At 41.3% G+C, this 26,749-nt stretch overlaps 1 protein-coding gene across 1 annotated transcript in view; it reads left to right on the forward strand.

Annotated features, from left to right (window-relative positions):
* Syne2 (spectrin repeat containing nuclear envelope protein 2) overlaps window positions 1-26,749 on the forward strand; it is a 259,939-nt gene that overhangs the window by 38,224 nt on the left and 194,966 nt on the right. Inside the window, 10 exon segments of the mRNA XM_042682550.1 lie at window positions 4,418-4,518; window positions 7,904-8,005; window positions 10,835-10,972; window positions 17,507-17,551; window positions 17,553-17,672; window positions 18,617-18,729; window positions 20,445-20,607; window positions 23,451-23,529; window positions 23,891-24,078; window positions 25,970-26,134. Coding sequence (XP_042538484.1) covers window positions 4,418-4,518; window positions 7,904-8,005; window positions 10,835-10,972; window positions 17,507-17,551; window positions 17,553-17,672; window positions 18,617-18,729; window positions 20,445-20,607; window positions 23,451-23,529; window positions 23,891-24,078; window positions 25,970-26,134 — 1,214 coding nt within the window.

Raw genomic sequence — 26,749 nt, forward strand, 5'->3', positions numbered from 1 at the left:
ATTTTAAGCTTCACATTTTGCCCAGTGAGAGCTCTGCCAGTTGGACCTTGTGCTCCTTACTTTCACGGCAGATCCTGTGTGTCTCCTGCCTAATTCTAGAGTTAGTCATTTCTTCAGGAGCCCTGCGACCTTTCATTGGAGATTAGTATTAGAAGCCAGCATGTGGATTTTAGATATGTTTTTCAATAGTAGTACTTAGCCTTTTGGATTGCAGAATATTTTTGGTAAGTTAAGTTAGATTTTTTTTTCTCTCTCTGGCCAAAAGCCTTACACATGCAGGGCATTCACTGTTACCACTGAGCCAAACCTCCAGTTAGTCATTTTGCCATTCTGTCTACTACTTTGTGCTTTGGTCTGGGTTCATACTGTTATTGTTTTTTGTTTGTTTGTTTGTTTTTGCCAGTCCTCGGGCTTGAACTCAAGGCCTGGGCACTGTTGCTGAGTGTCTCTGTGCTCAAGGCTACTGTTCTACCATTTGAGCCATAGTGCCACTTCTGGCCCTTTCTGTATGTGGTACTGAGGAATTGAATTCAGGGCTTCCTGCATGCTAGGCAAGCACTCTACCACTAAGCTATATTTCCAGCCCTGTTTTTTTTTTTTTTTGTTGTTGTTGTGGGGCTTGAACTCTGAGCCTGGGCACTGTCTCTTAGCGATTCAGCTCAAGAGTAGCTCTCTACCTCTTGAGCCACATTTATGGTTTTCTAGTGGTTTATTGGAGATTAGAGTCTAATGGACTTTCCTGCCTAGGCTGGCTTTGAACTGTGATCCTCAGATCTCAGCCTCTTGAGTAGTGAGGATTACAGAGTAAGCGACCAGCACCCGGCTTTTTTTTTCTCGTTAACTTTTTAACCTCCATCTACTTTTTATGTTTTTCTTGTTCTCTATGGAGCTCTTATTGTATTTTGTTCTCTATGATTTTTCACTGTATATTTTCCCTTACTTTCCTCATGCTTTGCTCTAATTCTCTATTTTTGATTAATTGAGAAGTATTTATCTTATATCGTGATTCTCAAAATCTTCACTGTTAATATAAACTTGTTCTTTTTTTTTTCAGAAAATGAGGTTTTGCTGTCCTTGAATGTGTGGGACAGAAATTCTGATCTTAAACATTCCTTCTGTTTGAGTAGTGTCTTGGAGTAACTGTGTTCTATTTTTTTTTTTTTGGGTCTGGTCGTGGGGCCTGAACTCTGGGTCTGGGCACTGTCCCTCAGCTCTTCAGCTCAAGGCTAGTGCTCTACCACTTGAGCCACAGCGCCACTTCCAGCTTTTTTCTTTTTGTTCATGTGGTGCTGAGGAATCTAACCCAGGGCCTCATGCATGAAAGGCAAGCACTCTACTACTGAGCCACCTTCCCAGCCCCACTGTGTTCTATTTTAGTGCAAATAACTAGGTAGCTAACAAAACAGACAATATAAGAGAAGCAAATATCAACTGCACAAATGAATGCCCACAGTTTATTTTAAATAAATTAAATCCACCTTATTTTTTTTAAATGCAAACAATACTGTTTTCATATTTGATTAAGGGAACTATCCTTTGTAAAACTTGTAATTATCATGCATGCCTTTTTATAAAATGGATGTTTTATAAAAATATAATTTTATTGTTATTATTAAGATATTGTACAGAGGGGCTGACATTTTGTCAGTCAGGTGATGAGAACATTTCTTTTTTTGGGGGGGGGGGGTTCCAGTTGTGGGACCTGAACTCTGGGCCTGGGTGCTGTCCCTCAGCTCTTCAGCTCAAGGCTAGCGCTCTACCACTTGAGCCACAGTGCCACTTCCGGCTTTTTTCTTTTTGCTTATGTGGTGCTGAGGAATTGAACCCAGGGCCTCATGCATGCAAGGCAAGCGCTCTACCACTGAGCCACCTTCCCAGCCCCGAGAACATTTCTTTTATGTACAATGCCACTTCTTCCTTTGCTTTCCCCCAGTTTCCCCTACCCATCCCCGTCCACAAATTGCATAGTTCATTTTCCACATAGTGAATACTGAATACCATGACTGCATTTGTTCACTCTTCCTCCATAACTTTCTGCACACCCCCTTTGCCCTCCTTAAAAGATCAAAACAAAAAACCTCAAAAGATAAAAACAATAATGCCAACACCAAAAAAATAAAATGAGTTTTATGAAGAAATACCTAAGCAAGCAGTAGTAATTTTTTTTTTTAATCGTGAAAATACTGTACAGAGGGTTTACAATTACATGGGCAAGATAATGAGTACATTTCTTATCAAGCATTGTAGCCTCCTCCTTTGTTTCTCCTTTCCATCCCTTCCCATCCCCCCCCCCCCCCCCCCCGCACCAAAAATGACTTGTACATCTCATTGTTGCAATGGGTCCACCTGTATCTCTATTTAAACGATTTGTTTTTCCCCTTCCCCTCCACAAATTATACCAACATCAAATACAGTGAAAGCAGGGGTTATACTGTAGGGGACGGACATACAAAGCAACAAAGAAATAATCTTACCAGTAGTAATATTTTTATGCATACCTTGATATTTATACCTTTTCCCATTAAAGGTAGAATGTCTCAACTCTTAGGGATCTATCCATGTTGAAATCCTGCCCCCAGTTTTTATTGATATCTCTTATCTGTTTATTCCTTGAATTAGATTATTTTTGTATGAGTAAAAAAATTATTTTCTATCTTAGCTGACTTACAGTGCTCCTGGGGCCTAGTGAACACATTCACTTCAGCATTCAGCGTGTTGTATTTTTTGCATGTATTGTTTTCTAATTGTAAACTCCTGGAGGGGCAGATTATGTCTTGAGAGCATCTGACATGTTTGCTGAATGAAGGGATGAAGTAGAAGGTCCCTGAGGATAGTGCCCTTACATGTCCTTACAGCTCCTGTCACATCTGACAGCTCCCTGAAAATATTTGTTGTAGTGAATTTAACTGAATGTATAAATAGAGATGACTTTCTTTTTGATAATCTGTGTTGTTTTGGCAAAATATGGTTTTATCTTTGACATCACACATGTGCTTCTTATGATCAACTTAGTTTATTATGTTACTGGTGAAGTCCTATGCTTGAAAAAATTTAAAGTGTGTGTGTGTGTGTGTGTGTGTGTGTGTGTGTGTGTGTGTGTGTGTGTGTGTGTGTGTGTGTGTGTGTGTGTGTGTGTGTGTGTGTGTGTGTGTGTGTGTGTGTGTGTGTGTGTGTGTGTGTGTGTGTGTGTGTGTGTGTGTTGGTTGTGGGCCTGAACTCAGGGCCTGGGTGCTGTCCCTGAGCTCTTTTTGCTCAGAGCTAGTGTTCTACCACTTAAGCCACAGTTTTTGAGTGGTTAACTGGAGATAAGAGGCTCCCTGGGACTTTCCTGCCCAAGCTGGCTTTGAACTGCAATCCTCACACCTTAGCCTCCTGAGTAGCTAGGATTATAGGTGTGAGCCACAGTGCCCAGCATATTTCATGCTTGAATTTTTTTTTGTGTGCTGGTCCTGGGGCTTAAATTCAGGGCATGGGCACTGGCCTTAAGCTTTTTTCTCAAGGTTAATGCTCTAGCACTTGAATCACAGTTCTACTTTTGGCTTTTTGGTGTCTCCCTGGCTGGCTTTGAACCCTGATCCTCAAATTTCAACCTCCTGACTAGCTAGGATTGCAGGCATGAACCACCAGTGCCTGGCTCACCATGATTTTTTTTTTTTTCTAGTCCTGGGGTTTGAACTCAGGACCTGGGAGCTATCCCTTAGTCTCTTGTACTCAAGTCTAGCACTCTACCAGTTGACTTAGAGCACTACTTCCAGCTTTTTCTGAGTAATTTATTGGAAACAAGAGTTCATGGACTTTCCTGCCACAGGCTGGCTTTGTACTACAACCCTCAGATCTTATCCTCCTGAGTAGCTAGGATTATAGGTGTGAGCTTCCCATACCTGGCTATGAACTATCTTCTAATACAAAACCTAGCCTGTCCCATAGAAGGCTCTCAGTGAAATTGTTTTATGTGTGAGTAATTAACTCTAGGATGTCTTAAAAGTCTTCCTTATAACTTCCTTATGAAATGCATTATTGTACAAAGACCTAGCCCAGAGTATCAAGGACCCATTTTAGTTACTGTCCAGTCCTGTAGTCTTGTAGGATTTTCTACGCCATATTCTAGGAGGAGGAGGAGTTTTTCTGTCTCCCTGATTGTTATGTCCTCACAAATAAAGATACATAGGATCACTGGATCATCACAGAACAGTCTGTGTACATGTCAGTGTCAGGATTTTACCCCAGTCCATCTGACTCCAGAGCCAAGCTCTAACCTCTGCCATGGAAGAAAGAATGGCCAGTGACTGCATAGTGGCTATTTGGGTTCATTTCAAGAGCCCAGGCGCTCAAGGGCCTATGGCATAGCTTGTTGTAGGTATTGATTGTTGGAGAAATTGGTGGCCAGTTGATAATGATAATGCTATGTGTCTTGCAGACGTGGATGTTGTTAATCCGGATGAAAAGTCAATCATGACTTATGTGGCGCAGTTCCTGAAGTATTCAAAGGATGCTCCTGGGACGGGTGACATGGCTCAGGTACAAATCCGGTTCATGTTTGTACTATGCTGCTGATGCTTTAATTTAGTTAATTATGTTTTGTTGGTCCTGGGGCTTGAACTGGGGCCTGTGTGCTGTCCCTGAGTTCTTTTGCTCAAGGCTAGCACTCTACTACTTTGAGCTACAGTGCCACTTCTGGTTTCCTGGTGGTTAATTGCAGATAACAGTCTCAAGGATTATCCTGCCCAGGAAGGCTTTCAACCATGATCCTCAGATCTCAGTCTCCTGAGTAGCTAGGATTACAGCTATGAACCATTGTTCAGCTTAGTTCACTGAGTTTTTTCAAATGTACATACCCATCTAAACTTTAATCATGAAATATTGTAATCATTTTTTTATTACCTGTAATGATCCACTATATCTCTTTCCCCTGCTACTCATTTCAGGCAACCAGTATTCTAATTTCATTTATTATAATGACTTTTTCCCATTAAAAAATTAACAGTGTTCATTTATCACCAGCTAAACCAACTTTACATAGGCAATATAATACAAAGCTAATTTGTGTTACTACAATATATATAGGAGATCATCAACTGATAAAGAAGAATGATTGCCTGCCACGGTGTATACATTTATAATCCCAGCACTTCGGGTGCTGAGGCAGGAAAATTGGGAATTTGAGGCCAGCCTGAGTTACATAGCCAGATACTAAAAAAGGAGGAGGGAAGGGTAGGAAGGAAGAGGGAAAGGAGAAAAAAGAGGAAGGGGAGGATGAAGGAGGGTAAGGGAAAAGGAATTAAAAAGGAGAAAGAGGAACCAGGCTACAGTGGCTCATGCCTGTAATCCTACCTACTCAGGAGGCTGAAGATCACAGTTCAAAGCCAGCCTGGGCAGAACAGTCCCTGTGAGACCTTTTATCTCCAATTAAAAAAACCTGGAAGTATGCTGTGGCTCAAGTGGTAGAGTGCTAGCCTTGAGCACAAAGAAATTCAAGGACAGCGCCCAGGCCCTGAGTTCAAGCCCTACAACTGACAGAGAGAGAGGGGGGCGGTGGGGGAGAGAAACTGAGCTTCTGCAGCCCTCCTAGAAGGAATGCCCCCAGTGACCTAAACCTTCCTACTTGACCCACCTCTTAAAGTATCCACCACCTCCCAACATGGCTGCATTCTGGCATTCAAGCCTTTAACACATTGGCTTTTTAGTGACAGTCAAGAATGAAACCAGATTAGGGACTACACAGTAACAATTGAGCAATTTTATAGACATCCATTTGTTGTCTATTATAATTCCTACTTGCTTTATTGAAATATATATTCACGTCATAAAATTAAGCTGTACAGTTTACAGTATTTTAGTGTATTTACGTGCTTATGTAACTGTCACCGCCATCTCAATTTAGCACATGCTGTCTCTATTGCCTTTAGCCTTGTGCAAATGGAATGATGTAATTCATGGCAATGGATGCTTTGTCTTCTACTCTTGATCCTTGTTTGTTGAGAGACTCTTGAATTACTAGATTGCCATGTGGTTGTTCAACTTTTCCTTCTTCCTTTCAGTCAAAAATTATGTGGGCAGAAATTTCATTAAAGAAAAAACTCACTGACCTGAAAAGAAATGGCTATTCAGTTTCTATGAGGGTAAATGAATGCTGTGAAATGAATGATATAGTTATCAATATTATATTAAAGTGTCTTTTCAGCAACTTTCTCAGACATGTTTACTTGCATTTTACATGACAAGCTGGTCTCTGTTTTCCCAGCTGTTAGGTTTGAGGCAGTAAGCCAGATTGTTGCTGATTCTGGAAGCCACGCTCAAGCTGAAACCAGCTAGGAATTCAGCTCAATTCTTTCTGACCCACTAAAGGAGCAGGTTTTTCCTAATTAATTTTCACATAAAAAAAAAAACAACAAAATTAAAATTTCATTAAAAAACAGCAACAAAATTAAAAATTCAAATCCCCATGAAATTGGATGCAAAAAATACTAGAAATACTCTTGCTTACTAAAGAAAGAAAGCGATGGAAGATTAAAGAAGGAAAGTAAGGCCGGGTGCCCGTGGCTCTTACCTGTAATCCTAACTACTCAGGAGGCTGAGATCTGAGGATCGTGGTTCAAAGCCAGCTGGGGCAGGAAAGTCCGTGAGACTCTTATCTCCAATAAACCACTAGAAAACTGGAAATGGTGCTGTGGCTCAATCGGTAGAGCCCTCCCTTTGAGCTGAAGAGCTGAGGGATAGCGCCCAAGCCCAGAGTTTAAGCCTCACAACCAGAAAAAAAAAAGAAAATAAAGGAAAGTAAGATGTAATTTCTGTTACGTCAAAATCTGCTTCTGGATCTAACCCAGTTTACCACCTAAACAAACACCTAAGGAAAAAAAAATGTTGCTGCTTCTGTGTCATAGCACATCCAGACTTCAGTAGTGTTATTTTACAGTCTTTAAAAAATTCAAGATTTTTTTTCTTTTTTGTCAGTCTTGGGGCTTGAACTCTGGGTCTGGGATCAGTCCCTGAGCTCTTCAGCTCAAGGTGAACACTCTACCACTTGAGCCACAGTGCCACTTCTGGTTTTCTGGTGGTTAATTGGAGATAAGAGTTTCCCAGACTTTCCTGCCTGGGCTGGCTTTGAACTGTGATCTTCAGATCTCAGCCTCCTGAGTAGCTAGGATCACAGGTATGAGCCACCAGTGCCTGCCTAGAGTGTTTTTATTTATTTTTTTTGGTCATGGGTCTTGAACTCTGGGCCTGGGCGCTGTCCCTGAGCTCTTTAGCTCAAGGTGAGTGCTCTACCGCTTGAGCCACAGTGTCACTTCCTAGATTTTTTTTAATATTAGCATTTTTTTGGAAGGAGTGGCTATCTCTTGAATTATCTGTAATTTCAATATAGTGAAAAGTACTCATAAAATGCCTACTATACAGTAATCTAGAATAATATTCCCTAAAAAGGATAATAGGAATGATAAGGAAAAAATGAGGTTAATTGCCTTTTTTAAAAATAAAACTGAGGTTTGAACTTAGGGCCTGGGTACTGTCTCTTAGCTTTTTTGTTCAAGGTTGGTGCTCTACCAGTTGAACCACACCTCTACTCTTTTGGTTTTTGGCTGTTAGTGATAAGAATCTCATTGACTTTTTTGCCTGGGCTGGCTTTGAATTGTGATCCTCAGCTCTAAGCCTTTTGAGTAGCTAGGATTTTAGGTGGGAACCATTGGAACCAGGCAGTTGCCTGTTTTTGTAAAAACCACACTTCAATGTTCTTACGCTTTAAGTTGAAGGTGTTACTTTGAACAAATGAAATGATTCTTAGGCATCCTGAGGCCCTGGGGTGTCAGGATGACATTATTCCACTGATACTTCAAGTTGTTAGTTTCACTACAAAAATTCTCATTCCGTTTATTTAAGATATAGATTGTGTGTATGTGAATTGCAGGGCAAGATGAAAGATGTTATGGTCTGGCTAACTCTGCAAGAGACGAAGCTACAGAAGGCACTGAAGGATTCAGAAAATGAGACCTACTTTACAAAGTACCAAGTAAGAATGACTTTACACACCTATCTGGAGTTGACTCTTGTAGGGATGTTCATTTTTAGACACATCTTAGAGCTCAGTATTTAAGTGTTAAGGTGATAGTGCAGATTCACATTCAGATGCTCTGGGGGCTGGGGCCTGGTGGTGCTGATACTGGCAGCCCTTTGAGTACTTCCAGCATGAACCTGGACATCAGTGCCTGTATCTGAGATGAGCCTGGGATAGAAGGGGCTGGGAAGGTGGCTCAGTAGTAGAGTGCTGGCCTTGCATGCCTGAGGCCCTGGGTTCCATTCCTCAGCACCACATAAGCAAAAAGAAACAAGCCGGAAGTGGTGCTGTGGCTCAAGTGGTAGAGTGCTAGCCTTGAGCCGAAGAGCTGAGGGACAGCACCCAGGCCCAGAGTTCAGGCCCCACCACCGGACTCCCCCCAAAAAAAAGAAAAAAAAAGAGACTGGGATAGAGATGGTGTCATCAAAGTATTGCTCATAGGTAGTAGTGGAATAGGTAGTGTAGTGTGGGTCGAGTAGTTGCACTAGAGATAATAGAGCTCATAAGGCCTAGGATATTTATTATCCTGCCACTTTCAGCAAACGGAAAGGAAGGAATCAGGAAGTCAGCAATGGAGCTGACTCCATCAAAGGAGTCCTTGGGGAGTAATGATAACCACTATTACTGGCACAAATGAATATGTGCAATGAAGCAGGCTGCTTGCTGATCAGCTGCCGGCTCTACCATCTTGCCAACTTCAGTAATGTTATCTCAGTTTTACAGATGAAGACAATAAAGTTTAGAAGGACTAAGAAAGTTATTTTAAAAACTTATCTAAGTGACACTAAAAGGCATAGATGGTATTTGAATAAGGAGTCTGGCTTGAAAATCCTAGCTCTTATTTATAGCCTGCCACTTTTACAAGGTAAGTAGTTATTCCTCGTTCAATCTTTTTTTCCCCATCAATACTAGAGCTTGAACGCAGTAAGCTTTATCACTTAAGTCTGACGTTCTACCATTTGAGCTCTATCTCCATGTCTGCCTTTATAGTGGTTATTGGAGATAAGAGTCTAATGGTCTTGGCTGGCTTTGAACTGTGATCCTTAGATCTCAGCTTCTTGAGTAGCTAGGAGTACACAAGTGAGCCATGGCTACCTGGCTTGCCTTGGGTTATTTGTGAGGTTGGGTCTCGTTTTATGCCTGGAGCAGCCTGATCTTTGATCCTCCTACTTTGCTTCCTAACGAGGACAGGCATATAACCCTGTGCCCAGGCATTGTGCTTCTAATAGAGCTGGGACAGCCAGTTGTACCACCATGCCCAGCCATTGGTTGAAATGGAATCTCACAAACATCTTTTTGCCTTGGCTTTCCTTCCCAGCTCTGCCTTCCAAGGAATGTAGAGCCACTGTTCTGTACTCTTTTCTTTTCTTTTTTTTTGAGACATCTTGTGATATTCCCTGTGCTGGGCTGGCATGATCCTTCCACCTCAGCTTCCTGAGTGGCTGGAATTATAGGGCCTTTCTGTTATGCTCAGCTCACATAAAACCAATTAGAAATACTTTTGATAATTATATGATGGCTTAGTTAATATATCTGTGAAATTGGTAACTCTTCAATACTGTTTTCCTTCAGATTCAAACCAAGAGAAGCATTGTTTATATATATATATATATTTAAGATTGAATCTTTGAGTCTTTATTACAGCATCTGCAGCCTGTAAGCAGTCCGTTGTTACAAAGACCTGCAGCCCCCAAATACACTTAACACAGCTAGGAAATAGGCCACAGAGGAAAGAAAGAACAAAAACAATACCAACAAACCAGTTCTCCAATGGAGAGCTGAATTGGGATGCCAAGATGACTGAAGATGAGCCAGGAGACAGGACACAGGACATGATCACAGAGACACACGTGCATGGCATTGCTTATAAAATTTTTATAATTATCTTTCCCTTGTTGCAAGTTTCATTTATGTGTACGTTTATGTATTTATTTGGCAGTACAAGGGATTAAACTCAGGACTTGGTGCTTGAGCTATGTCCCTAGCCATGAAATATTGAGGACAGGGAGAAAGCAGTTTTTAGTCTGGATAAAAGAAGATGAGAAGAATTTGTATAGCTCAGCTAGTTGTAAATACCTTGAACATAGTTTATTCATGACAATTGTGATGTAATTCTTTTTTTTTGGTTGGTCCTGGGGCCTGAACTCTGGACCTGGGCACTGTCCCTCAGCTCAAGGCTAGCACTCTACCACTTGAGCCACAGCGCCACTTCTGGCTTTTTTCTTTTTGCTTATGTGGTGCTGAGGAATCGAACCCAGGGCCTCAGACATGCAAGGCAAGCGCTCTACCACTGAGCCACCTTCCCAGCCCTGGTTCATGCCTTTAATCCTAGCTGAAATGCAAGGATTGGGGTTTGAAGCCAGACTAGGCAACAGAGTCCATGAGACTCTTAGCTCCAATTAACCAGCAAAAAATCAGAAATGGAGGTGTGGCTCAAGTGGTCGAGTGCCAGCTTTGATTGGAGAAAGCCAAGGGATAGTACCCAGGCTCTAAGTTTAAGCCTTAGTGTACACACACACACACACACACACACACACTAAGTTTAAGCCTTAGTGTACACACACACACACACACACACACACACACACACACACACACACACACACACACACACACACACACACACACACACACACACGAAAGAAACCAAATCACAGAGAGGAGAGTGGATCCAGGAATTCTACCATTGTCTAAGTAAAACCTTAGGTTTTACCTTTAGCTGTGGACCATAAAATAGCAAATTGCATCCATCCTTCAATTTTTGAAATACTCTTCTTACTGTAGAGTCTGCTGACTTTTATGGAATCATTCAATGAAGAGAAGAAATCCTTCCAGGATGTCCTGCCACTGGAAGGAAATCCGAGCGAGCTGAACAAAGATCAGTTGAAGATGAGAGAAAGCTGGCTTGGCCTCAACCACCAGGTTACTGTGCTGTGCGGGTTTGAAGATTTCCAAGGGGCAGCTTTGTCTTGGTGGCTAAGGATAGGATACATGCTTCATAAAAAAATGAGACAGTATTCTTACATTTCCCTATAGTGTTAGTCATTTGAATAGGAGATTTGTGTGTGTGTGTGTTGTAGGGCCTGAACTCTGGGCCTGATTGCTGTCCCTCAGCTTTTCAGCCCAAGGCTAGTGCTCTACCACTTAAGCCACAGCGCCACTTTTGGATTTTTCTGCTTGTGTGGTGCTGAGGAATTGAACCCAGGGCCTCATGCATGCAAGGCAAGCACTCTACCACTGAGCCACCTTCCCAGCCCCTAAATAGGAGATTTTAAAGCATTCTGCTTAAGTGCATACTCACTCAAGATTGTATTTGCTATCTGTTCTTGATCTACTGTGGTACTCTATGCATATTAGTCACAGTAAATGAGTCATTTTTTGGTTGACCCTGTAGTCTCTTCTATCATCAGATGTCTACATCAATATTGAAAGAGGTGGCACCAAACCTGGAAAGCATGTGTAAAGGTGTGAGTGTGTGTGTGTATGTATGTATGAGAAAGAGACAGAGACAGAGATCTGTTTCATCTCTTCAGCTTTATTAAAGCTTAGAGACAGGAGTTGGTGGCTCATGCCTGTAATACTAGCTACTCAGGAGGCTGAGATCTGAGGGTTGCAGTTCAAAGACAGCCAGGGCATGAAAGTCCCCACGAGACTCTTATCTCCAATTAACCACTCAAAAAGCCAAGTTAGAGCTGTGGCTCAAAGTGGTAGAGCACTAGCCTTGAGCAAAAGAACTCAGGGACAGCTCCCAGGCCCTGAGCTTAAGCCCCATAATAAAAATTAAAAAGAAAAGAAATTAAAGCTTGGTTTATGGCCTAGCATATGGTATATAACAACATGTATCAAAAAGAACATGAACTCTTCAATTATTGGGTGTAATAATTGCCCCTAGATTTGTGTGGTGGTTGAGAATATTGTTCAAATTATCTATGATTTGATTGGCATTTTTCCCTGTTGTTCTATCAGCTGCTGAGAAAGAGATACAAAGAACATTGGAAATAGATATTTAATTTTACTAAACTTTCTTTTATGTGTTCTAAAACTTTATTAGGCATTTAGGATGTAGAGTTGTTTTATCTCCTTCATTTTTATATCCTCAGTTTTTTTCCCCCTTGCTTTGAATTCAAAAAAATAATTCTATTTAATTTTTTTCTATTGACTTTTGGCGTATCATCTCATTATGCCTTTTATGTATGTATGTGTGTATGTATGTATGTATTTATTTATTGTTGGTCATGGGGCCTAAACTCTGGGCCTGGTCACTGTCCCTCAGCTCTTCAGCTGAAGGATGCCACTCTACCATTTGACCTACAGAGCCACTTCTGGCTTTTTCTGCTTATGTGGTGCTGAGGAATCGAACCTAGGGCCTCATGCATACAAGGCAAGCACTCTATCACTGAGCTACCTTCCCAGCCCCTCATTATGGATTTTAAAATGGGTTATAATCTACTTTCTAAACTTCACAGAGGTCTACAATTTTTTAATTATCATATAGCCTCTTTAATATGTAAACTTCTTGGAATTTGACTCATTTTTCTCTTTTATGTCCTACAGATGTTTTATATATGAATATGTATGGCTTGTATTTTATATATATGACACAACTCTATGAATGTCCCCAAGACCATTTTGTTTTAAACAGCAATATATCTTATTTTATACTTCATTTGAATGTCCTAGATCACATTCACCCTTTTTCCTGTTTCTTAAGCTCTTTCCCGTCCTTTTAAACCTTTTAAATGGGCTTAATTATGCTATTTTTACAATATATATATATATATATATATATATATATAATGTGCCAGCCATATATTTAAAAAAAGTTAAAAATTGACAAAAAAAAAAAGGACCTTTTTTTTTGGTTGTTGAACTGTGGGCTTGGGCACTATTCCTGAGCTCTTCAGCTCAAGGCTAGCGCTCTACCTCTTGAGCCACGGCACCACTTGTAGTTTTCTCATGGTTAATTAGAGATAAGAGTCTCACCGACTTTCCTGTCCAGGCTGGCTTTGAACCACAATCCTCAGATCTCAGCCTCCTGAGTAGCTAGGATTACAGGTGTGAGCCACCAGTGCCTGGCTAAAATGACCTTTTATCCATTAAAAAGATAATGAAATGATTTTTCATGAGATTAAAGGGTCTGTATGGCCAGGAAATTTTTCTTGCTGTAGCACAGACAAAGTTTGCTGATCCTGTTTGGCTATTAGAAGTGATCATCTGTTTTCCAAATACATTTTCCACACAGTTTCCTTAGTATTTAAAGTAGTTTCCCAGTGGTTAAAAAGACCCACCCTCTGGGTAGGTCCAGATTTTTTTTTTGCCAGTCCTGAGGCTTGAACTCAGAGCCAGGACACTGTCCCTGAGCTGCTTTTTGCTCAAGGCTAGCACTCTACCATTTTGAGCCAGAGCCACTTCCAGCTTTTTCTTATGTGGTACTGAGGAATTGAACCCAGGGCTTCATGCATGTTAGATAAGCAGTCTCCCACTAAGCCACATTCCCAGCCCTAGGTCTAGAATGTTTCTAGCCTGTGGTGAAGCTCCAGTGCACCTGCTGCCACCAGCTTCTAACTGACTCTTGGGTGGGGACAAGAATTGCAAGAATTGCCTGTGCACAGGTCCTTACCAGCATCAGTGTCCACACAAAAGACACTGTATAGTTCACACTGTTCCAGGCTACAGAGACATGACCTAATTTTGTAGAAAATGATTTGAAAAAATACTCCAAATAATGAGAAACATCACAAGAAAAATTCTTTTGCAAATAGATAGTATCTGAGAAATCTGTCCTTTTGTCAAGTAGACTGTGGTACTTTTTCTCGCTGTCATGACGTGCTAATTTTAAAGTGATCAGGTGCATAAAAGTTAATGTCTTCTGGACAGTTTCTGATTGAGCAGTTTAAGGATACAGAGATCTTTAAACATCCTAATAAATTATTTCCTTTTAATCTTGCTTCAGAGTATAGTAAGAACTTACAAAATTTCCAGCCAAATTCCAAAATAATTGTATGAGGAAGGAAGTTTTCTATGTTAGTTTTCTATGTTAAAAAGGAAGGAAACAACATTGTGGTAAACTGCCTTGGTTTTTTTTTTTTTTTCTGTGTCAGTCCTGGGACTTGAACAAAAGGACCTAGATGCTGTCCCTTGGCTTTTTTGCTAAATGCTAACACTTGACTACTTGAGCCACAGCTCCACTTCAAAAAATTTTGTGGTTAATTGAAGTCTCATGGACTTTCCTGCCCAATCTGGCTCCAAATTGCAATTTTCAGACCCCAGCCTCCTGAGAAGATAGGATTACAGGCATGTGCCACTAACACCTGGCAAAACTTAAATTATTATTGTTATTATTATTTTGTCAGTCACGGTCACAGGGCTTGAACTCTGGGCCTGGGTGCTATCCCTAAGCTCTTCAGCCTAAGACACGAGTTCTACTACTTGAGCCACAGTGCCACTTCTGGCTTTCTGTTGGTTAATTGGAGATAAGAGTCTCATGTACTCTCCTGCAAGGTCTGTCTTTGAACTGTTATCCTCAGATTTTAGCCTCCTGAGTAGCTAGGATTACAGGCATGAGCCACCAGTGCCTGGCTTAAATTCTTAATGGCTAGGTTTGGTTGTTAGGGAAGGAGCTGGCCTTGGAGGTGGTATCCATTCTAGTGTTCCTCCAAGCCCTCTCCCTGGCCCTGTGCTGTCACTTACTGTTCTTTACTGAAATGATGACCTTGGTGGCCTCTCTCAGCAGGTCATTCAGGTATGAGTTATATTGCTTTTATGCATCAAGATTGGGCTATGTATGGGCTGGGAAGGTGGCTCAGTGGTAGAGCGCTTGCCTTACAAGATTGGGCTATGTGTTATTAACACATAGTGACTATGTGTTAAGTTTTACTTTTTTATTCATACATGGTACATGGCTGAACAAGGCCCTCCTTTTCCTCCTCTTCCTGTTCCTCCTCCTCCTTTTCCTCTCCTTCCTTCCTTCCTTCCTTCCATCCTTCCTTCCTCCCTTCCTTCCTCCCTCCCTCCCTCCCTCCCTCCCTCCCTCCCTCCCTCCTTCTCTCCCTCCCTTCTTTCTTTCCCTTCCTTCCTTCCTTCCTTCCTTCCTTCCTTCCTTCCTTCCTTCCTTCCTTCCTTCCTTCCTTCCTTCCTTCCTTCCTTCCTTCCTTCCTTCCTTCCTTCCTTCCTTTCTTTCTTTCTTTCTTTCTTTCTTTCTTTCTTTCTTTCTCTTGTTGGATTTGGGACTAGAACTCTGAGCCTGGACACTGTCCCTGAGCTCTGGAGCTCAAGGCGAGCACTCTACCACTTGAGCCACAGCACCACTTTCAGTTTTCTGGTGGTTAATTGCAGCTAAGAGTCTCATGGACTTTCCTTGCCTGGGTTGGCTTTGAATCGTGATCCTCAGATCTCCGCCTCTTGAGTAGCTAGGATTATAGGCGTGAGCCACTGGTACCCGGCTCTTTTCCTCCTTTTCTTCCTTCTCCTCTGGTTTTTTTCTTCCTCTTTTTATGCTGGTACTGGGGCTTTAACTCAGAGCCTGCACAATATCATTGAGCTTTTTTGTTCTAGGCTAGCTCTCTACCTCTTGAGCCACAGCTCCATTACCAGCTTTTTGCTGGTTAATTGGACATAAGAGTCTCATGGACTTTTCTGCCTGAACTGGCTTTGAACTGTGATCCTCAGATCTCAGCCTGCTGAGTAGTTAGGATTTCAGGTGTGAGCCACTACTGTTCAGCTTTGCTTTGCTTTTTATTCATTAATTTTATTGTGTTTCAATTTCCTTTTATACCCATTCCTATTTCTCCTTAGGCCATCATTTTAAACTGTTGAATGTCTTACCTTTTTGTTGTAGATATTTTTGCAAAATAGACATTAAATGTACATATACACGTGTTCTAAATGGTGCACACTGAGGTAATATGTTGTGTGTTTATCTTTAGGTACATTGTAATTAAGTCACTTGATGTTATATGGTGGGTGACCCTCACATACCCTTTCTCCTCTAGCTACTTTCTGTCATTTTATCCCCAGCTCTTTCCCAGTAGGTTGTTTGTAAATGTTTGATCACGAATGAATGAATAATTGTGTGAACGATGGTGATGTGATTTGATGGTGCTTTGAAGAAAGGAAAATCTCATTTGAAAGCCCATCAGGTTTGTGTGACTCACACATTGAGTGGGAAAAGAAGGTGGGGAGGGGAGGAAGAGGTGTGCCTGGATTGGGGCAAGGTTTGGTGAAGGACAGATGTTGGGAGATAAGATGGGGATAGCTAGTGTGAATATATGGTTCCAGTTACCATACAAAGTACTCCACAGATCTATGAGCAGCAGAGAATCACGAGTCACATTGTCAAAGAACACAAGAATGTGACACATTTTAAACTATTGTCCTTAATTATGATTATCCCTGCTTAAAGGAATGCTCTTAATTTCCCCATAAAATTTATGGATTTATCCCAACATTTTTTAAAAATAATTTTGAATAAACTATATTCCCAAATCAGCAAGTCCCAAGGTGATATTTATTCATTCATTCATTAATTTATTTTTGTCATGGGGCTTGAACTCTTGAACTTCTTTGAGCCATAGATCTGCTTCTGTTTATTTATTTTTTTGTTGGTCAAGGGGCTTGAACTCTGGGCCTGGGCGCTGTCCCTCAGCTCTTCAGCTCAAGGCTAACGCTCAACCACTTGAGCCACAGCACCACTTCTGGTTTTCTGGTGGTTATGTGGAGATAAGAGTTTCATGAACTTTCCTGCCCAGGCTGGCTTTGAACTGCAATCCTCAGATCTCAGCCTTCTGAGTAGCTAGGATTATAGGCATGAGCCACCAGCACCCACCCACTTCTGGTTTTTGAGTGGTTAATTGGAGATAGGAGTCTTATGGGGACTTTTCTGGCTTCGAATTGCCATCCTCAGATCCAACCCCCTGAGTTACTGGGCTTACAGGTGTGAGCCACTAGTGTCCAACTCAAGGTGATAATTAGAGCTAAGAAGTTTGACCGTTTTTCAGTCTTGGCTTTCAGAGAAATAGTTTTTTTAAAGAAGGTTTTATTTTTTTAAATTAATTTTATTTATTTATTGATCTTTGTTTATGTAGTATCAAGGAATCAAACCCAGGGCCTCATGCATGGTAGGTCCACACTCTACTACTGAGCCACCTTCCTAGCCCAAGAGAAATTATTAAATAAAAATTAAATGTGGGGGCTGGGAAGGTGGCTCAGTGGTAGAGAGCTTGCCTTGCATGCCTGAGGCCCTGGGTTCGATTCCTCAGCACCACATAAACAGAAAAAGCTGGAAGTGCCACTGTGGCTCAAGTGGTAGAGCGCTAGCCTTGAGCTGAAGAGCTCAGGGACAGCATCTAGGCCCAGAATTAAAGCCCCATGTCCGACAAAGACAAAAAAAAAAAAAAATTAAATGTGAAAAAAATAAGTGGTTAAAGTGCCACTAAAGGTATCTTCCCTTATTTTCAGGTTAATACATGGAAAGCAGAGCTGAACAATGCGCTGCCCCCCCCACCTCCGTGAGACGGAAGAGTGGCTCCAGCAGGTGGAAGAGCTGGTGCAGGAAGGGCTGCCAGCCTCCAGGAGCCACTCTGAGGCCAAGGCTCTGACCCAGGAAAGAATCACTTTATTCAAGGTTGGAAAAGGACAGAGAGACATGAAAAATCAGCTCTGTGTTAGGGTCTATTCTTGTGGAAGATTTTTGTCTTAGAAGCCAATGCAGTAGTAATTGAGGGATTTCCTGATATCTGAGATCCAGCAGATACTTAGTTGATTTTGTTTTGTTTTTGGTTGATCATAGGGCTTGAACTTAGGGCCTGGGCATTATCTCCAAGTGCTTTTGCTCAAGGCTAGTGCTCTACCACTTTGAGCTACAGCTCCACTTCTGGTGGTTAATTGGAGATAAGAGTCTCATGGACTTTTCTGCTTGGGCTGGCTTGAACAGCGATCTTCAGATCTCTGCCTCCTGAGTATCTAAGATTATATGCATGAGCCACCAGTGCCTGGCTTAGGAGATACTTCTATGTACATGGCCATTTTGTTTTTGTTTTTTTAGGTTGACATAAATTCTCACTTGGCTTTCTTGCTTATTGCTGGTGCTCAGCCACTTGAGCCATACCTCCAGTCCAGTGTTTTGGTGGTTAATTAGAGATGGAGTCTTGAGGACTTTTCTGCCTTGACTGGCTTAGAACTTCTATCCTTTAGATCACAGCCTCTAGAGTAGCTAGAATTACAGCCACACCTGGCAACAGTAAACTCGGAGGGAGATTGAGACCTTAGTCAAATGCTGTGAGAGAATCTGTCAGTGAGATTGATTGTAATGGAACTTCCAAAGGAATAGAGAATACATCCAAAAACAAGAGTTTGATAATAATTTTACCATAGATATAGTCTTCTTCTTGAGTAAGTGGTTCCAACTTAATACACATATGTTGAAAGATTCAGATATCTTAGTTATGGGCAGTGTGTGTGGCGGGGGGGTAGAGAAGAAGGGGGGAGCTTAAAACTTTTGAGGTGAGATGACTTTAATCATTATATTTAGTAATAAACTTGGTTTCTGTCCTGGTCAATTTCTTTCAGAGTCTGATGGACAGATTTGACTATCATTCAAATATTCTCTTGGTTTTTGAAAATCAAGATGCTGAACATTCGCCATTGGTGCCACCTAGCAAGCTGGAAGAAATGCAAAGACGGTTGGTAGCCCTGCCATTTCTCAATGCTTAGCACCACAGCACTGGACCACCCAATGCAGATTTGTAGATAACACTGTTACTGTCTTTGAAATCTTGATAACAAACCTTTGTGTTTTATGCAGTAGTAACATTTATCAATCCAACATCTTGTTTTCAGTTTCTGGTTTTTTATTTTTGTGGTACTTGGTATCTAACCCAGAACCTTGAGCATGTTAGGCAAGTGCTCCTCCATTTAGACTATATCTCCATCCTACTTTATTGAATGGGAGAAAGCTGTGGTGTACACTCTGTGTTTCTGGATTTATTTCCTTACTTTTTTGGTAGGGTAATGCTAGTCACTCCCCGTGTCCTAAGAGAATGATTAGATCAAATGGGAAGAGGCATAGAGAACACTTGATAAACAGTAAATTCAAAAGATTATTTAATGGGTAGTTTTCCATATCATCTCCTTTCTTAGGTCTCATAAGCAATTTATTGAAATAATAAGTGGGTGTTAGCTCTAATAAGATTGCTTTAATATATCAACTTGTAAATGGTAGTTGTATTGCCTTCTACCAGTTATTTTAAAATTTTGTAGCACACTTTCTAAATTTCTTATAGTAGGATTTCTCAATAGGGGAGTAATTTTTATTTTTTCAGAAAATGTTCCATTAGGTGGGTTTTATTTTATTTTATTTTTTTTTCTGTCGGTTGTGGGGCTTGAATTCTGGGCCTGGGCGTTGTCCTTCAGCTCTTCAGCTCAAGGCTAGCACTCTACCACTTGAGCCACAGTGCCACTTCCTGCTTTTTCTGTTTATGTGGTGCTGAGGAATCAAACCCAGGGCCTCATGCATGCAAAGCAAGCACTCTACCACTGAGCCACCTTTCCAGCCCCTGTTTTTCTTTTTTCTTAAGAATGGTTGTTTTAGCTGGTCACTAGTGGTCATACCTGTCATCTAAGCCAGTCAATAGGCTAAGTTCTGAGGATCATGGTTTGAAGCCAGCCCAGGCAGGAAGGTCCACCAGATTCTTATCTCTGATTAAACAGCAAAAAGCCAGAAGTGGAGCTGTGGTTCAAGTGGTAGAGCAGCAGTCTTGAGCGGAAAAAGCCCAGGCCCTGAGTTCAAGCCCCAGTACCAGCATGGAAAGAAGAAAAAAGACAATGAGAGAAAAGAAAAAGAATGGTTGTTTTATATCTTGCTACAGTATTTATTTTGCATTATTTTAGAAAGAAGAGTTTTGGGCAATGGGAAAGGAAGAGTGATAAGAGGGTGTGAGATTGATTGGAATATATTATAAATGTGTGCAAATTTAACAATGAACTCCCCCTTGTATAACAAATGCAAGCTAATAGAAAAAAGAAAATAAAAAACCCAACTGTTGAGCATACATCTGAGTTCCGTGTGTTTGAATGAAAAAGTTAAAGCCAAAGTGTGTGTGTGTGTGTGTGTGTGTGTGTGTGTGTGTGTGTGTGTGTGTGTGTGTGTATTTGTGTACCACTTGAGCCACAGCTTAACTTCCAGCTAACTGGAGATAAGAGTCTCACGAACTTTCTTGTCCAGGCTGTCCTTGAAGCGAGACTCTCAGATCTCAATTTCTTGAGTAACTAAGTTTACAGTCCTGAGCCTTGATGACTGGCTGCCTAGTGTTTTTTACATGTTAAACTGATTTCTTCACTTAATATAATTGTTTGATTATATTAAGTTAAATTCTAAAACCTGTAATTTCCCCCCCAGAATCAACAACATTTTGGGGAAGAAATTTCTTCCACATCTGGAATTCCATTACTCTAAGTGCTCAGTTCTTGGTTTGCTAGATGAAGTGAATGCAAAACTGGATGTTTGGGACATCAAATATGGGAGCAAAGAATCTGTTGCATTACTAATGGAAGATTGGCAGGTAAGCTAATTTCTTTTTGTTGTTGTTTGTTGGTTGGTACTGGGACTTGAACTCAGGGCCTAGGTGCTGTCCCTTAGCTTTTTCTCTCAAGGTGATATTCTATCACTTGAACCACAGCTCCACTTCTGATTGTTTTAATGGTTTTCACCGGAGATAAGAGTGTCATAGACTTTTCTGTGGGGGTTAGTTGTGAACTGAAATTCTCAGATCTCAACATTCTGAGTAGGTAGAATTATTGATGTGAGCCATTGGTACCCAGTATGGTTAAAGTGTTTGTTCTGCATCTTAGCTGGTTTCCATACCTGGGTGCTTGATTTGCATTTTTCCTTAGCCCAGTTTCCCATTCGTGCTTCAGATGTGGGGCTGGCTTTGATTGGTAGCCCTCTTGAGTGTCAGTTTGGAGAAAAAAATTCTAGGTAGTCAAATAGCAGGCATAGGGAAGGGTAAGAAGGAAAAACCAGGGCTGAGAAGGTGGTTCAGTGGTAGAGCACTTGCCTTGCATGCATGAGGCCCTGGGTTCAATTCCCTAGCACCACATAAGCAAAAAGGAAAAAAGCCGAAGTGGCACTGTGGCTCAAGTGGTAGAGCGCTAGCCTTGAGCTGAAGAGCTGAGGGATAGCGCCCAGGCCCAGAGTTCAGGCCCACGACCAGACCCAAAAAAAAAAAAAGAAGGAAAACCAGCATTATTTACAAAATTGAGTTAATCAGGGCATATTATGTAATAGAAGGGTTTTAATTTTTTTTCCTCATAGAATTTCCTTATTTTACTTGATTAAAATTTTGTTTCTTTTTTTTTTTTTCTTTTCTGATTCATGATTTTGTTTAACCATTAAGGTCTTTTTTTTTTTCTTTGGCCAGTCCTGGGGCTTGAACTCAGGGCCTGATCACTGTCCTTGAATTTCTTCTTCTTCTCAAGGCACAGCGCCACTTCCAGTTTTCTAGTGGTTTACTGGAGATAAGAGTCTCACAGATGCCGGGCGCCAGTGGCTCATGCCTGTAATCCTAGCTACTCAGGAGGCTGAGATCTGAGGATCGCGGTTCAAAGCCAGCCCGGGCAGGAAAGACCGTGAGACTCCTATCTCCAATAAACCACCAGAAAACAGGAAGTGGCGCTGTGGCTCAAGTGGTAGAGCGCTCGCCTTGAGCTGAAGAGCTGAGGGACAGCGCCCAGGCCCAGAGTTCAAGCCCCACGGCCGACCAAAAAAAAAAAAAAAAGTCTCACAGACTTTCCTGCCCGGGCTGGCTTTGAACTGCAATCCTCAGATCTCAGCCTCCTGAGTAGCTAGGATTACAGGGGTGAGCCACCGGCACTCGGCTGTCCTTGAGCTTGTTTTTTTTTGCTCAAGGCTAGCACTTCTGGCTTTTTCTATTTATTTGGTACTAAGCAATTGAACCGGGCTTCATGCATGCTAGGCAAGCACTCTACCACTAAGCCATATTCCCAGCCCCGGTCTTCTTTTTTTTTAAGAACCATTTTGACCTTAACCTCCCAAGTTTTAGTAGGAAAAATAGGACATTTTCGCTTTTGTCTGGAGATGTTCTTTTTCTTTGGATTTAACTCTTCCAAATTATAGGGACATTTTTGTTTTGTTTTGTTTTTGTTGGTCGTGGGGCTTGAACTCTGGGCCTGGGCGCTGACCCTGAGCTCTTCATCTCAAGGTGAGTGATCTACCACTTGAGCCACAGAGCCACTTCCAGTTTTCTAGTGGATAATTGGAGTCTCAAGGATTTTCCTGCCCAAGCTGGCTTTGAACTGTGATTCTCAGATCTCAGCCTCCTGAGTAGCTAGTATTACATGCTTGAGCCACCAGCTCTGGCTCATGAGACTCTTATCTCCAATTAAGTACCAGAAAACGGGAAGTGGTGGTGTCAAGTAGTATATCTCTCAACTTAAGCTGAATAGCTCAGGTTAGCGCCCAGGCTCAGAGTTCAAGCCCCACGAACAACCCAAAGAAAAGAAAAAAAAGAGTCTCATGGACTTTTCTGCTTGAGCTGGCTTTGAATCGTGATCTTCAGATCTCAGCCACCTGAGTAGCTAGGATTATAGGCGTGAGCTACTGGTGCCTGGCTTATGAAAAATGTTTGAAGTGGTTTAAATATATTATATAGGTTTGATAGGCATTTCTAATAATACCTAACATATCTATAATGGCAATAAAACAAGAATAACTGATATACTAATGCAAAATATCAAATGTGAAAAGGTGAGAATTTTGAAATTGCTGCAGCTAATGTTCTTTTTTTTTTCATGAGCAGCAAATATTGCAACAACGTAGTCACCCCACATTAAAATAAATTTTGTCTGATATTTTTATGATTACTCTCATTCATGAACTTTCTCTTCTCTACCCAAATGTATAGTGTTCATGGTACTAAAATTTTGACAACTATGTGCTTTATCAAAATCTTTTTTAAAAAATTAAAAATTTGCCGGGCGCCAGTGGCTCACACCTGTAATCCTAACTACTCAGGAGGCTGAGATCTGAGAATCTAGCCTGGGCAGGAAAGTTTGTGAGACTCTTCTTTCCAATTAACCACCAGAAAACTGGAAGTGGCACTGTGGCTCAAATGTAGAGCACTTGCCTTGAGCTGAAGAGCTCAGAGACAATGCCCAGGCCCAGAGTTCAAGCCCCACAACTGATTAAAAAAAATTAAAATTATCCTTAAATAGTTGTTCAAAGTGTGTCAACCCAACATTTCAATTTATGAATAAATCTCAAACAATGTCACCCCTTCCATCATGCGCCCCTCCCTTCACCTTTTCAACATCTTTATATTAATACCTGAAAAACTTGGCACATTGTCAAAAGTAAAAAACCTGTCAATATCCCTTTGCTTTACAGAAATTTATTGAAGAGAAAGAATTCCTAGCTCAACTTGACACTTCTTTTCAAAAATGTGAAGAAATTTATAAGAATTTGGGTAAAGTAATTGTTACTTTTTGATGAGATGATAATCTGTTTAAAATGACATTTTCCCTGATGCTTCATACTTTAATGCTTTGGAAATTACTTAAATGTTTTCTTTGGAAGATTCTTGCTCTTTCACTTATATTATGATTATGATTATTATTTTTCCCGAGACTGGAACTCAACCTCAGTAACTGCTGCTTTTGCTCATTTGCTGGCATTCTACCACCTGATCCATACTTCCTACTCCTCTTGCTCTTAATATAATAATAGAACCTCCTTATTTTGCTGTTGTCAGTGCAAATGGCTTTCTTCACCATTATTTTATGAACAAAAAACTTTTTTAAGATTATTTTCTCCTTTTCTTATGGTAGCTGGAGAAGAGGAGAATGTTAATGAGCCATACAAGATGCTGGAAGATAAGATTTGTACGTGCAGGAAAAACATAGATAATGTGAAGACAACTCTGCAGAAAGTCCTGATGGGGTGGGCCACTTACATGGAAAACCTTCACTTATTAAAGACTACTTTTGAGGGGATAAAGAAGGAACAAATCAAAGAGGTATCACAGCCTAATCGTGCCTTTCTACAATACTTTTTTTTTTTTTTGGGGGGGGGGGTCCAATCGTGGGGCCTGAACTCTGGGCCTGGGCGCTGTCCTTCAGCTCTTCAGCTCAAAGCTAGCACTCTACCACTTGAGCCACAGCACCACTTCTGGCTTTTTTCTTTTTGCTTATGTGGTGCTGAGGAATCAAACCCAGGGCTCATGCATTCAAGGCAAGCGCTCTTCCACTGAGCCACCTTCCCAGCCCCTCTACAATACTTTTTGTTTGTGTCAGTAAGGGGACTTGAACTCAGGGCCTGAGCCCTGTTCCTTAGCTTTTTTACTCAAAGTTGATAATGTACCATCTGAATCCTAACTCTTCTTCTGGCTATTTGGTGGTTAATTGGAGATCAGAGTCTTACAGACTTTCCTGCCTGGGCTGGCTTTGTACTGTGATCCTCAGATCTCAGTAGCTAGGATTACAGGCGTGAGCTACTGGTGCCTGGCTCTTATATTTTAAAATGTAATTTCTTTGGAGATGCATTTCACTTCTTAGCTAAAAGTCCAGAGAGTCATTGTCTTTTGCAAAATTCTTAAAGTACATTTTCTTTACATTATAGATCTACACACACACATATACACACACACACACACACACACACACACACACACACACACACACACACACACTCACTCTTTGGAAAAGAAATAAGTAACTGAAATATTGGATGACTTCTTGACACATTTTAAAGTTTTTCCAAGTTACATTTTTGCATTTGGTTGATACTTTTCACCTCTAAAGTTGTTATGGCTTTTGGGAAGAGACGAAGCCCAATGTTTGGTCAGCATGGAGAACTACAGAAGAAATGTCTGTGTAAGACACAACTGTTGTCATTTGTGAGCCATGAAATCATCTCTTTATGATTATCTCAGGATGTTTTTCTATTCTCTGGTGCAAGTGGCTGTAGATACATTGAAACACTTTTCCAAATGGAAACTGTAAGTACTTCCTGGGAAACAGAATACTGTTATGAGAGTAGCATTTGTGTCAAGCATATGAGTGCAAATGTATAGCATTTAGGATTAGTAATCATCCCATCTCCCTGTTAACTGGGTTGCTGCTGGAAGTTCACACTGTGTCTTCCAACAGTTCTGTCCTTATAGGACTACCAGTCAGATACATAAAACAGGCAAATAGCATTTGGACACCTGCCGTTGGCTAACTCTGCTGTGATGCTATATGCTACCACAAGTATCTTGCAGGACCTTTTAAGTTGTGAGGGACATTTGACAATATCTATCCTTGTTACTGTTGAGTTGTAGATTTTATGGCTTAAAATGGGATCTTTTAGATGTAGAAACTCTGTGAAAATAATGACTGAGCCATTAAGGGTTCCATTAACTGAAGGAGTTTGGGAAGTTCTGCTGTAAGTTCATCAGCCACTTAGGAAGGGAGGGCAGATGCTTCCTGGATTCACAGCTGTGAGGAGGAACAGATGCCTGCTAACACAGATGAAGCCCATTCATAAGCTGGGGGTAGGGGCAGGTTGGAGGGATGCTAGAGGGAGAGGCCAGGGTTCTGTAACTGACTTCACACTCACTCCTGCATATATTGGACTTGTGTACCAGCTGCATAGATAAGAGAAAGACAGCTGGGTGCTGGTGGTTCATGCCTCTAATCCTAGCTACTTAGGAGGCTGAGATCTGAGGATCACAATTAGAAGCCAGCCTGAGCTGAAAAGTTCCCATGAAACTCTTACCTCCTTTTAACAACTCAAAAACCAGAAGTGGATCTGTCGCTCAAAGTGGTAGAGTGCTAGCCCTGAGCAAAAGAGCTCAGGGACAGCTCCCAGGCCCTGAGTTCATGTCCCAGGACTGGCAAAAATTACTTTGTGTGTGTGTCCCATAGATGGCCTTTGAGACGCTCTCCCAGTGGAATGTACAGTACACTACTGTAAATGAAGCTGGAAGTTTCCTAGTGGAAGTCAGCAATGAAGAAGTAGGATCATCCATTTCTAAAGAACTGAGAAGGCTGAATAAAAGATGGAGAAAGTTTATCTCAAAAACTCCACTTGTAAGTTGTTCCCTTGTCCCTCCCCATCGCCCACAGCATCTTTACTGAGTTGTAATTCACAGGACTATGCAATTCACTTGTAAAGCACACTGCACAGCCTCACAATTGTGCAGCCACCAATATAATCAATGTTAGAACATGTTCTCAGTTCCCTCAAAGAGACCCATGTACCCATTCACAGTCCCTCCTCATCACTCTCAAACCTCCCAGCGGTGGGTAACACGCATCCAATCTCATTGTCTGTACAATTGTCGGTTCTGAACCTTGTACATAAATGGAATCATACAGTGTGTGGTCATACAATGACTGGTGTATTTCACTTGGTATAATGCTTTCAAGGTCCATCCACCTTGCATTACGTAAACTCCATGCGCTCTCCTCCTGCTAACTGGACATTGTAGCCTGTTGTATGGACCTACATGTGTTGCTGCTTCCCATTCATTTTGTTTATGCACATTGGGTTCTTTCTACTTTTAGTGTCACTGTGAACATTTGCAGATCTGTGTTGGTGCAGGTACTTGTTCAGTTTCGCTTTTTGATCCTTGAACCCTTCCTAACATACAGCTTTCTAGTTGAAATTCATTTTCCGTTCAAGCACTGTTTGTTGATTGCTAG

Source organism: Dipodomys spectabilis, unplaced genomic scaffold (assembly GCF_019054845.1).
Source record: "Dipodomys spectabilis isolate Male_0828 unplaced genomic scaffold, ASM1905484v1 ptg000073l, whole genome shotgun sequence".
Taxonomy (NCBI): Eukaryota; Metazoa; Chordata; class Mammalia; order Rodentia; family Heteromyidae; genus Dipodomys; species Dipodomys spectabilis.